Source organism: Oncorhynchus masou, chromosome 6, assembly GCF_036934945.1.
Source record: "Oncorhynchus masou masou isolate Uvic2021 chromosome 6, UVic_Omas_1.1, whole genome shotgun sequence".
Classification (NCBI taxonomy): domain Eukaryota; kingdom Metazoa; phylum Chordata; class Actinopteri; order Salmoniformes; family Salmonidae; genus Oncorhynchus; species Oncorhynchus masou.
Window position 1 is genome coordinate 34,612,502 of NC_088217.1, and position 13,858 is coordinate 34,626,359.

The 13,858-nt window shown below is 41.9% G+C and overlaps 1 protein-coding gene across 3 annotated transcripts; it reads left to right on the plus strand.

The window, feature by feature from the left end:
- Positions 1-58: 58 nt before the first annotated feature.
- LOC135541093 (transmembrane protein 88B-like) lies at positions 59-10,591 on the plus strand. 3 transcript variants are annotated; one of them, XM_064967217.1, is made up of 4 exons: positions 59-124; positions 1,004-1,125; positions 5,934-6,228; positions 9,278-10,591. In XM_064967217.1, the coding sequence occupies exons 3-4, from the start codon at positions 5,935-5,937 to the stop codon at positions 9,503-9,505; spliced, it is 522 nt and encodes a 173-aa protein (XP_064823289.1). In that variant the 5' UTR covers positions 59-124; positions 1,004-1,125; position 5,934; the 3' UTR covers positions 9,506-10,591. The 3 variants fall into 3 exon arrangements, with proteins under 3 accessions (XP_064823289.1, XP_064823288.1, XP_064823287.1); XM_064967216.1 differs by lacking the exon at positions 59-124 and adding an exon at positions 140-264; XM_064967215.1 differs by lacking the exon at positions 59-124 and having other exon boundaries at positions 811-1,125.
- Positions 10,592-13,858: the final 3,267 nt, after the last annotated feature.

The following is a 13,858-nucleotide window of genomic DNA, read 5'->3' on the forward strand; positions in this document are numbered from 1 at the left end:
TTTTGTTTGTTTGAGAGAGACTGTGGTATCGGCTACTGTGAGACATTAGAGGGGGTGAGCGGGGTATGATCTCCGTAATCTGTCACATGGGGATAGCCCAACCCAGACCTCTCTCATCAGGGAGGTACGTAGGACAGCCTCACGTCTGGCTGATAGAACCTACATGGATTATTAATCAAGCCCTCCATGTCCCATCTGTCGGTTAACAGTACCAGAGCCTGTACAGGTAACACTGCCAACAAGCAGCCTATGTCCAAGAGATGGGTGAGTGCTGCTTTGCCTGGCTTTGGTCTTCTGATGCTGCATCACTGAGGGATTTGTGCTTATATGATGCCGCTGTTACTAAGGCTTTTGGTAAACAAGGATAATTAACATAGGGATGCAATAATGCATTTACATGAGAGTAAGTTTATGATGCTCCAAGTAAACTTGGATAAAATTATTTAAAAAAACGTTAGATGAGCTTCCAAAGTAAGGTCAAACGTTGGGAAAATCGGATTCAGCTAAAAGAGAAGAGGACAGGCAAGAAGAGCCTTCTAAGCTATCAAAAGGAACATCAAATTCGACATACCAAAAGGAACATCAAATTCGACATTTAAACAGGCAAATAGTAATAGGGTTTATGGTATGGTCTGCTCATCCCGTTATCTAATTTTCACTCCACCGCTTGCATGTGAAGTCACTAATGTTGAAGAGGACAGTGCGCCATGTCCAATTGTGCTGAGGTGGACTCTCTCAAACTCTCCCTCTCTCTCTCTCTCTCTCTCTCTCTCTTTCTCTCTCTCTCTCTCTCTCTCTCTCTCTCTCTATCTCTATCTCTATCTATCTCTCACTCAAACACTAACACTAACATAGTACACATACTCACAGCATGCGCTCTGCGCACCGCTCTGATCTATACACACTCGAACGCAGCAGCAAGCATCCCTGTGCGACTGTCTTGGAAAAGGCAAAAGGTGCGCATCCTATGAAGCGCTGTTTTGTTTGTTTTTACTGTTCTCAGCAAACGAGGAAATATCATCTTATTCTGACATACTCTGGAGTTTGGAAGCACCTGCTCCTGTTCTGGGGTCAACAATTTAAAAGGAGACTTCTGAGGCATAGCGACAGAGACACCAGAGCGAGGTAAATGTGCAAATATATTTGGAATACAAATCTGCTTGGATTGTTGTATTTTGTGAAATACTATATGTTAAGTATGATGATAGTGTTGGATTTTAAATGTGTTATTTATAGTTGTGAGTCCCACTGGGGACAGACGTCAGTTCAACGTCTAGTTTTGATTTACATTTGGTTGAGCTGCCAACAAATGTAAATTCAACTTGAAATCAACCAACAATTAATTGGATTTAGGTTCAAAGTTGATGATTTATGTTGCAAATCCAATCCGTTTTCCTCACTGATTCAACATCATTACAATGAATTTTTTGGTTGAAATGATGTGGAAATAACATTGATTTAACCAGTTTTTATCCAGGGGGTGGTGCTGCTGCTACTAAGAAGCCCGGTCGGTGAAGGGGTGGGGAGTGGCGGTGGATCGATAGATGTTATCAATTCCACTGAGCGCAGGATGGGGTAGGGATAGGAATGGGGCGGGGCGGGGTGATGAAAATAACGATAATATATCGGTCACAAGATAGTTAAATGTATCTGGGCGTGATGGTAAGGGTAATTGGGTCCTTTTATGAGTCCTTATTTTGTTTTGTGGAACAACAATATGCTGTACCTTGATGTTTCATCTCTCTCTCTCTCTCTCTCCCTCTCTCTCTCTCTCTCTCTCTCTCTCTCTCTCTCTCTCTCTCTCTCACTCCATTTTTTGGCTTTACTGGCATGGGGAACATGTTTACATATTACATATATATACAGTGTTGTAATGATGTGCAAATAGTTAAAGTACAAAAGGGAAAATAAATAAATATAAATATAGGCTGTATTTACAATGGTGTTAGTTCTTCACTGGTTGCCCTTTTCTTGTGGCAACAGGTCACAAATCTTGCTGCTGTGATTGCACACTGTGGTATTTCATCCACTAGATATGTGAGTTTCTTAATATTCTGTCACTGTGTACTCCCTGTTTAGGGCCAAATAGCATTCTAGTTTGCTCAGTTTTTTTGTGTAAATTCTTTCCAATGTGTCAAGTCATTTTCTTTTTCTTTTCTCATGATTTGGTCTAATTGTGTTGATGTCCTGTGGCTCTGTGGGGTCTGTTTGTGTTTGTGAACAGAGCCACAGGACCAGCTTGCTAAGGAGGCTTTTCTCCAGGTTCATTTCTCTGTTTTGTTCATTTCTGAAATTATTATGGAAGGTTTGGGAATCTTTTCCTTTTAGGTGGTTGTAGAATTTAACAGCTTTTTCTGGATTTGATAATTATCAGGTATCGGCCTAATTCTGCTAGCATGCATTATTTGGTGTTTTACGTTGTACACAGAGGATATTTTTGCATGATTCTGCATGCAGAGTCTCAATTTGGTGTTTGTCCCATTTTGTGACTCCTTAGTTGGTGAGCGGATCCCAGACCTCACAACCATAAAGGGCAATAGGTTCTATAACTGATTCAAGTATTTTTTGCCAGATCCTAATTGGTATGTCGAATTTGATGTTCCTTTTGATAGCTTAGAAGGCTCTTCTTGTCTCTCAGATCGTTCACAGCTTTGTGGAAGATGTTTAGGCCAAGGTATGTATAGTTTTTTTGTGTCCTCTAGGACAATGGTGTCTAGATGGAATTTTTTTGTGCAACTGGACCTTTTTTGGAACTCCATTATTTTTGTCTGACTGAGATTTACTGTCAGGGCCCAGGTCAAACGGAATCTGTGCAGATGATCTAGGTGCTGCTGTAAGCCGTCCTTGGTTGGGGACAGAAGCACCAGATCAGAAAACCGTAGACTTTGACTTCAGATATCTAGTAGGGTGAGGCCGGGTGCTGCAGACTGTTCTAGTGCCCTCGCCAATTTGTACAATTTGTACAATACAACCATATGTTGAAGATGGTGGGGCTTAGGCTACATCCCTGTCTCACCCCCCAGCCCCGTGGAAAGAAATATGTGTTTTTTTGTCAATTTTACCACACACTTGTTTGTGTACATGGATTTTATAATGTTGTATGTTTTTCCCCCAATACCACTTTCCATCACTTTGTATAGCAGACCCTCATGCCAAATTGAGTTGAAAGCTTTTTTGAAATCAACAAAGCATGAGAAGACTGCCTTTGTTATGGGTTGTCTGTTTATAAATTAGGGTGTGCAGGATGAATGCGTGGTCTGTCGTACAGTAATTTTGTAAAAAATACTATTTGACATTTGCTCAGTACATTGTTTTCGCTGAGAAAATGTATGAGTCTGCTGTTAATTATAATGCAGAGGATTTTCCCAAGGTTGCTGTTGACACATATCCCCCGGTAGTTATTGGGGTCAAATTTGTCTCCACTTTTGTGGATTGGGGTGATCAGTCCTTGGTTTCAACATTGGGGATGATGCCAGAGTTGAGGATGATGTTAAGGAGTTTAGGTATAGCCAATTTGAATTTGTGGTCTGTATATTTTATCATTTCATTTAGGATACCATCAACCCCACAGGTCTTTTTGGATTGGAAAGGTTGTATTTTGTCCTGTAGTTCATTCAATGTAATTGGAGAAGCCTGCGGGTTCTGGTAGTCTTTAATAGTTGATTTTAAGATGTATTTGATCATGCATATGTTTTTGCTGTTTGTTCTTTGTTATAGAGCAAAAAGATTGGAGAAGTGGTTTATCCATACATCTCCATTTTGGATAGATAACTATTCATGTTCACCATAATGAAGGCGTAGGCTCAGGTTTTCTGGGTCTCTATGTTTTTGGTTGGATAGGTTTCTCAATTTCTTTCTTAGGTTTTTGCATTCTTCATCAAACCATTTGTCTTTGTTGTTAATTTACTTAGGTTGTCTGCTTGACATTTTTTGATTTGATAGGGAAGTTGAGAGGTTAAAAATACTGTTTAGGTTTTCTACTGCCAAGTTTACATCTTCACTATTAAAGTATAACCTTTTGTCCAGGAAATTGTCTAGAGGGGATTGAATTTGTTGTTGCCGAATAGTTTTTTGGTAGATCTCCACACTTTTTTCCTTCCATCTATAGCATTTCTTAATATTATTCAGTTCCTTTGGCTTTGATTCCTCATGATTGCGTAATGCTTGTTCAAGTAGAGTGTGATTTTGCTGTGATCTGATAGGGTTGTCTGTGGACTGACTGTGAACGCTCTAAGAGACTCTGGGTTGAGGTCAGTGATAAAGTAGTCTACAGCACTACTGCCAAGAGATGAGCTCTAGTTGTATCTACCATAGGAGTCCCCTCGAAGCCTACCATTAAAATAAATAAATACATTCATTAAAAATCCTACAATGTGATTTTCTAGATTTTTGTCCTTCATTTTGTCTGTCATAGTTGAAGTGTACCTATGATGAAAATTAAAATTACAGGCCTCTTTCATCTTTTTAAGTGGGAGAATTTGCACAATTGGTGGCTGACTAAATACTTTTTTGCCCCACTGTAGGTATCACACATGAGGATATTATTCTCTGTTGAGATCATTTCCTTATTCATTTCTATACAGATGTAAAATGTTCCTGTTTTAACTAATTTAATAGAGTGTGTTAGGTCTGCTTTGTACCAAATTAAAATACAGCCTAACTCTCTACCCTGTTTCACACCAGGTAGTTTGATAGATGGGACTACCAGCTCTCTGTAACCTAGAGGGCAACCAGTCTCCATCATTTAACATTACATTTAAGTCATTTAGCAGACGCTCTTATCCAGAGCGACTTACAAGTTAAGTTTTACCTTTATTTAACCAGGCAAGTCAGTTAAGAACACATTCTTATTCTTCAATGACGGCCTGGGAACAGTGGGTTAACTGCCTGTTCAGGGGCAGAACGACAGATTTGTACCTTGTCGGCTCGGGGGTTTGAACTCACAACCTTCCGGTTACTAGTCCAACGCTCTAACCACTAGGCTACCCTGCCGCCCCATCTCCTTTATACCATGTTTCTTGTAGGATGACAATGTCTGTATTTCCAATTTCTTTGATGAAGTCTGTGTTCCTGCTGTTTAGGTCCGAAGGCAGATTTGTTATTATTTTTATTTTTTTATTTCACACTTATTTTACCAGGTAGGCTAGTTGAGAACAAGTTCTCATTTGCAACTGCGACCTGGCCAAGATAAAGCATAGCAATTTGACACATACAACAACACAGAGTTACACATGGAATAAACAAAACATAGTCAATAATACAGTAGAACAAAAGAAAACAAAAAGTCTATATACAGTGAGTGCAAATGAGGTAAGATAAAGGAGTTAAGGCAATAAATAGGCCACGGTGGCAAAGTAATTACAATATAGCAATTTAAACCCTGGAATGGTAGATGTGCCGAAGATGAATGTGCAAGTAGAGATACTGGGGTGCAAAGGAGCAAGATAAATAAATAAATACAGTATGGGGATGAGGTAGGTAGATAGATGGGCTGTTTACAGATGGGATGTGTACAGGTGCAGATGACCTCAGACCTTGTATATTCTAGGATGAGATAGGAAAGCTTTGTGTTCCAAAGTGTCTAGTGTTGTTTTTGTGTGATTTAGTCACAGCTCATGCAGCCTTACACCAAATCCATAGTTAATGTTTCCTCTCTCAGAAGTCTGTTTCAAAGCTGTACGTCCAATAGCATTAATGGTTTACCATTAGTCACAAAGCTGTGTGTTGGTCCGTGACATCCCGGTGGTAAACACATTAACGTGTGGGGAAACATAGGACAATAGGCAGGGGATTGCAGGAAAAGTAGGATTACGCTACATCCATGAAGAATGACAATGGACGATTCACTCTCCTACTGATAAAACTCCATGGTTAAATATATCAATGTATTCTCTCTCTCCTCCTTTCTCCTTCCATCACTCTCTCCCCATCAGGATGTGTGGGGAGGACGTGGACCTGGATGATGGGGGCTCAGGTGACGAGGAGAAGGAGCAGGAGTTCTGGGTGGGGGAGGGGGTGAAGATGCTGCCCCCTCCCCTGGCCCACAGTGAGGGCAGTGCGTGGGGCAGCCGCCGGGGCAGGTGTGGCTGTGTGGCGTGCGGGGCGGGGCTGCTGTTGTGGAACGTGGGCGTAGTCCTGGTGTGTGTCCTGGTCCTGATGGCCGTGTTCACCCTGGTCCTGCTGCCCGCCTCGCTGCTGCTCTACGTCGGCTTCCTCTGCCACTCACGGGTGAGTAGTGGGTTGCTCATAGTGCCACTCAATGTCTCTAACACAACCTTTGACCATCAGAATACTGTGGTAGGATTTTATCTCCGAATTGAGGTCATAATGCTTAGCTTGCTAGATTTCTCTGATTTGCTTAGTATGTTGCTGCAAGTATGCTACATTTTACTCTTTGCTTCAAGTCAGGACACATTTACATTTACATTTAAGTCATTTGGCAGACGCTCTTATCCAGAGCGACTTACAAATTGGTGAATTCACCTTATGACATCCAGTGGAACAGCCACTTTACAATAGTGCATCTAAATCATTTAAGGAGGGGGGGGGGGTTAGAAGGATTACTTTATCCTTCTCCAGTTGTATCGTAGAGATATTGTCTCATTTGTCAGACTACTGTAACACAATAATGATTTCAAAACATTACAACTTGTAACTCAAAGTTTTATTTACAAGATTCTCAGTTCAAACCTCTGCCATGTTTTCAAAAGTTGTGCATCTGTTAAACTCCGCCCATTGACCTTTTAGAAACCAATCAGATTTGTTCTGCCCTAAACCAATCAGATTCTTTCTGCCCTTAGAACAAAGTTGACTACACTTTATGTCAACCTGCGTTACGCTTGGCAACCCTTAATAAACCGTTAAATAACAGCTTATTTGCATATGGAACCAGCTAAAATAACATAATATTAAGAACCCCACTAGTGGATAACAGTCTGCCGTGCCCCAACATGAAAGTGTTTCAACATGAAATTATATGAACGATTCCCTTCTGCTCCACCCTAACCTAACACTCTAAAAGTATACCGACCTTGCACAAGTATTTAAAGAGTGGTAGGATTCAGTTCTTGTCGCTCATGGCACAGAAAACACCCTGGACCAGAGGAAACCACACTCAGGGTGGGACAGGACGTCGAGGTTCAAGTATCTGTCCAAGTGGGAGTATGTACTGTGGATTATGAAGAGTAGGGGGGCAAGCGCATAACCCTGGGGCACACCCTGTGTTTCTTCAGCAGTACATGGCACAGGCACTGGGAACACCCAGGGACAGACAGACACACCACTACATTTCTGGGTAAGATAGGGGTTGGCAGGGAAGTTCTATCAGCCTCGCCCTTTTTTAGACATCACCCGGAAGCTGACATCGCCTGTAGGCAACATTATAGTGAGAGTTGACTTTAAAATCAAAGGTAGTGCAGATCTCATAATGTCAAGATGAGACCACATCTCATGCCATCTCTTATGTAGATCCGGCTCTATTCCTCAATCACAAATGAATGGGAAAGGGAAGCATATTGCTGGATAGACAACATGGCCTGGAGGCATCTTGGCATTAGAACACTTTTGAGGTCTTAAAGCATCTGACAAACTTCATTTTAATTTAGAACTTAACTATCATTTTAGGCGGACTGTGTCGAAGAACACACTGGACTACAACATGATAATGATGTGCTGAGAAGCAAACTTGTTTTTGGAGTAAAGTGTCATGTTAAGACCACATTTAAGAAGAGACTGTGTCTAAAACAGGATTATGATGTGCATTCTGAGGCAGTCAGTAAATGCGATCACTCTCATAATGATGCTAAAGTGTCCTCTAAGATATACAACAGTGGCCTTGCTTTTCTCCATTATCCATGTTACAGTGAAATATGGCTCTATTCTAGGTTTAACCTTTCACAGGCGTTTGCTAACTTTTTAGAAATTTGGAAGAATTTTTTGTACAATCACACTGATTTGTCTTTCTTTGGAAAGTTGCCATTTAATGAAATCAATAGCAATCCTAAATATCTTAAAACACCTTGAAGACACTGGTAGTTTCAAGGTGTTTTCATTTCTACATCTTCATTAGTGATGGCTGGGGAGGATGTACCATTATACAGAATGTGAGTGCTATTTTTAATGTGTAGCTTAATGGAATGCTGTGAACAGTACTATATAGAAGACAACAGGTTCCAGTATAGACCCTTGCTGCCTGCCAGAGTTGGGGGTGTCAATTAACAGTTTGTCTTGGAGAGGTGATGGATGGGACAGTAAGAGAGGATATCCATGAGAAGATCTGATTGTTGAAATTAGTACCAGTTAGTCCCCAGCTGGGCCCAGGCCTATACAGGCAAGACAGAAAGAGTGTGTTTGTGTGTATGCGTGTGTAGATGAGTGTGTACTTGTAGTTGGTGATGGGCTCGAGGTTGCAGAGCTCAGCTGAGGTGGCTGGGGAAATTCCTCTTGAAAATGTTGACAATTAGAGAATTCTATGCGAGAGAGTTATTATAGAATGTAGCCCTATTGAGAAAACACTGAGTGTGTTTGAGTGTTTGTGTACTCCTATGTAAGTGTTTTTGTGATTTCTGTTTGTGCGCGTGCATGTCCGTCTGCCTGTGCATGTCCCTCTCTGTGTAGCTGTATCCCTCCTCTTCCCTCTTGCTGACAGTGTGTTTATAGTATATCACCCATTAGCATTGCTTACAGGTTTTTAATCAAGTCTAGCAAGCAGAGCAAGGGCTCCACTCTTATCCATATCTGTCTCTCTCTCATCCCAGTCTCTCTCCATCTTCCTCCTCTCTCTCTCTCTCTCTCTCTCTCTCTCTCTGTGTGTGTGGCACTCACAGGTAATTGACAGCCTAGGGGTTTTATTGGCAGCTGCCTCTTATCTGAACATTGAAGGGAAACTGGGAAAGAGTCTGTCACGCCCCACTACCTTCCCTCATATGGTCCTCTTGCTTGCTCATGCGCGCGCGCACACACACACACACATGCACACACACACACACACACACACACACACACACACACACACACACACACACACACACACACACACACACACACACACACACACACACACACACACACACACACACACACACACACACACACACACACACACACACACACACACACACACACCTCCTCAGTTCAGTTCAGTTACAGATAAAGCACCAACATTTGCTTCACTACCAAAAACAACTCAGAAACACATACTGTATGATTATAATTGTCCATATCTTTGGAGTCTGTTTCTGTCTGAATGTTACATTAGTCTCCCTCTCCACCCCCGCAGGTCCTAGACTCCCACTCTCCTTTCTGCCGTTACCTCGACGACAACAGTTGCTCCGCCCTTATTATCCTGGGCTTCGTGATGATGTCACCGCTGGTGGTGGTCGCTGCAGCCATCTTCTGTGGGCTGCTCCGGAGGCTGCGGCTCCTCCTGCTGTTTCAGCCAATCACACGAGCCTGGTACCGTGGACCGGGCTTGGACTGGGGAGGCGACGTCCTTGCTTGGGTTTGATTGGACCAACACTAATAAACCAGTTGTCTAAAAATTTAATAGGTCAACGGTCAAGAGAGAATCCAGTCCTGGAGAATCACTGTGTCACCTAATGTATTTAGTGTCCTATTAAACTGTAGTGAATGTCATACAATCAAATGAACGTAACGGGAACCAGTACAATTATTTAAAAACAGAGCTTGACATGTTAACAAGGCAGTGGTTAGGGGACTATTGCTAGTCAGAGAGGAGACAGTGGAGGTAATGGTGGGATATACTAGCAGCTGTTCTCTGTGAATTTGTATTGGTTATGTATATTTATATTTTTCTGTTAACATATAGTTGTGAACATGATGTAGCAGATAAACGAAACAGTATTGCATAAACTGTCACTCAAATGTCTAGAATGGAAGGAAAATATGTTTACAAACTTACTTCATTTGGCAGATGTTGTTCATTCTATTGATTTCATTATTTTCACCATCTGGGTTAAAGGGCAATTCTGCCACTTTTCAACCTCATATTCATTATCTTCAGCACCAAACCAGTATCTAAATCAAATAGAATTGTATTGGTTGCATACACATATTTATCAGATGTCATTGTGCGTGTATCAAAAAGATCCAACAGTGCTGTAATAGTGTGTGTGTCTGAATAATGATGAGAAAGTTACACGCACAAATATTATACACCTCAAAAATGCTAACTTCCCCTGTTATAGTAATTGTGAGAGGTTAGCATGTCTTGGGGGTATGATATTTGTGAGTCTGTCACTTTCTCACTCATCATTATTCAGACACACTCTCTCAGACACACACTTTAAGTATTAATGGTGATAAGAGGGAGGGTTCCAGTACAGTGGGTCTGCAGTGGCATGATTCACTCTGCCTGGAATAATGTTTGATAGTCATCTTCAGACTCCTCATTAAACTTCAAACTCTCCAACTTTAGATGTACTGTACATGCACTGATGTGGCCCAATTAACTGGGGTTTAATGTGACCAATTTTAACACTGAGTAGCTCAATAGACTGTTCTCTTTTTATACACTCAGGGCTGTTACTGTAACTAACACACACTGTTAAAATAAAGTGCTTTGTAACGCTAAGACGAGTGGCAACTGAGCTGCCACCACCTTAAAGGAGACGAAACCTTAACTTTGCTGGATTATTGAAACACATGGTTGTGAAGGTATTGAGACAGATTTAAGGTGTACTGAAAAATTCATCCTGAGGTGCTCTGAAACATGACATGTTGTGTTGTAACATCACTTTTTTAACACCTTGCCGACTTACATGGAAAAGGTTGAAAACACTATTATGGTGTTTCAAATCCTGTCTAGTGCAGAATTACAGTAGATGCCTTTACCTATACTGTAAATGAGAGTCCCTCTTATTGTAGGCCTATATTCACTGCTCTTATATATTGTGTTGACAAACTCCTCATTTGTAATTCCAAAAATTAATGTCAAAAGTGGGAGGCAATAACATGCGGTGTGGTAAGGAAAAGCCTAAGCAGGCTAAATTGGCATAGGCTATTTAGTGTTGCATATATCATGTGGGGCTAGCATCAAACAATAGGTCAAGCTAAAGCTTGTAGGCAAACAAGCCAGCAGTATGAACCAAAAAGCTGGCCTTAAAAAATGACAGCCAATCAAAATGAATGATTTTGTCACATGATCCAGGTTCAGAACGAGAGAGGAGAGGATGTTTTATTTGAAACTGACAGCATGTCGGGTGAAGATGAGTACAGTGGCAAAAATGAAAGGAAACAAGAGAAGTAAAGTTGTGGTGGAAACTAGGAAATCCAAGCCTAGTCTAGACTGAGGGTTTTGGACCAATGTTACCTTGGAGACCAGTTTGACTTCTCAAGGAAAATCTGGGATGCGTTGGGGGATAATGTGGCGTTGGTCACAAAAAGAGGTCTTATTTAGATTTGTGTGTCTGCAGAGCAGTTCATATGCTTTGTGCCTCAAAAAGATATACAGTAGGAGTGGAATGTTTTGTGTATGGATCTTCGAAGCAGAAAGCCTATCAAGGGGGTTCTCTGGTATAGGCCATGAAGTGTGTGCAGATGAAATACCTGAGGAAGTAGGTGGAGTGGTTGGTGCACATTGACTGACCCATATGGTGGATGGAGTGAAGAAATTCACGTCATCCATCAATTTTTTGTAGTTGTATTTTTTTGTATTTTTACCCATTTTTCTCCTCAATTTCGTGATATCCAATTCATTGTTACAGTCGTGTCCCATCGCTGCAACTCCCCTACGGACTCGGGAGAGGCGAAGAACAAGAGCCATTCATCCTCCGAAACACGACCCTGCCAATCCTCGCTGCTCGCTTAAACCAGAAGCCAGCCGCACCAATGTGTCGGAGGAAACACTGTCCAGCTGGTGACCGAAGTCAGCTTGCAGGCGCCGGGCCCGCCACAAGGAGTCACTAGAGCACGATGGGTCAAGGAAATCCTGGCCAGCCAAACCCTCCCCTAACCCAGACGATGCTGGGCCAATTGCGAGCCACCTCATAGGTTTCCCGGTGCTGGCGATGCAGTGCCTTAGCGCGCTACGTCACTCAGGTGGCACCTATACTTTTGTTCTTTGATGAAGAGACTCTCCCTTCTTATAGCCAATGTACAATGGTGATTCTGGCTGGGACCCCACTCCCTGCTGGTGTCTCAGGGGGAGTTGGGATAAGCAAGAAACACATTTCTATAACACACTTGTGTGTAGCAGGACAAATATAAGCACCCTGCACAGCCTAAACGACATGGTCGCTAGTTGGCCGGTGTTTCGTCTGACACACGGCTAGATTCCATGTTAAGCAAGCAGTGTGTCAAGAAGTAGTGCGGCTTAGCAGGGTTGTGTTTCGGAGGACTCTTGGCTCTTGACCTTCGCCTCTCCCGAGTCCGTACGGGAGTTGCAGCGATGGGACAAGATTGTAACTAATAATTGGATATCATGAAATTGGGGTAAAAAGTAAAACAATAAACAAGAGACATTTAACAGGAGCTGGATATTAAATACAGGCATCAGGGTTAGTAAAGGATTATGTACATGCTTTGGCAGTCAATAATGTATGTTTTTAAGTGAACCCAGACCTCACGCTTACCAGTTTCAACTGAAATTGTTCAACATGAGCACCACTGGCTAACCAGCTTAGTTCATTGCTAGCTTGGTTAGTTTGTTGCATGATAAAACAGTGCTGGCAATTTCCTTTTGGCTAGCTAGCTAGCTAAATTGTACAGCCAGCATTTTGTCTAAATTGATCCTCATACAATAACCAAACAGTTGGATAAACAAATTATTTGTGAAATCACGATGTAATGCGGCAGATGACTGTAGGCGAGTTAAGAATTCTCAACCCATATGGAGTGATAAGACAAAAGCGGCTTCAATTTGATTGGGGCATATGAGGACGGAACATTCGTCGACAGGATTCATTCTCACGCCACTCCAGAGATAACAGCCCTGCTTTGCAGATCCACATATGACGCATTCCAATCCAATATCTTTTTCAGTTGCAAAGCCCACTCCTTCTGCTCCTCGGACACACAAAAAAACAAAATAATCCCACCTCTTGTTATCCTCACTGACATAACCTTGTCCAACATATCTATGATATTCATAGAGACTTCAAATGGATCTCCCAGATAAAGCCATCGGCCCAGACTCCTCACTCCAACTAAAAAAAAGAGTCGGAGTAAGGTTTTACTAGATTCTCACGACCACTTTACATCTCTTATTTGTCTTCTTGTTCGTCAATCCATTTCTTCTCACTCTTATTTCTACTCAAATCGCCATAAATTTCAAACATAAAACTGATGCCCAATACTGGATTTGGTGAATAGAAAAGGGGGAAATCCCCCCCCAGTCCATAAAATACACCTCGAGCCCTACTCCGATCCAGGTGACCTGAGATGACACAGCGCCAGCTCCAGTCAGTGCAGCTCCTCACCCGTTACATCCTTCATTCCCAAGAACCGTTCAGCTGCAGATACGATGATATCGATCTTTCCTGAGTTCTTATCCACTCTTGCAGTGCAGTTTATCACTATAGCAATAAATGCCCCAAAAATGTACTTTCTTCACAACAAGGGTATCTAGATCATTCACCTTGCAACCACCACCCACAGATTTGTATTTTATTTTATTAGGATCCCCATTAGCCAACGCCAATGGTGCAAGCTAGTCTTACTGGGGTCCGACGCAACGTAAAAGACATTACAGACAAAAGACTACAATTGACATACATTTAAAAACATTAACATATAGTGTGTGTGTTTATTTGTTTGACACATACATGTCAATACATACACACAAAAAGTAAGTCCCATGGGGATAGACATTGTGCCGTGAGTTGTTGGTTTATTTGTTTTT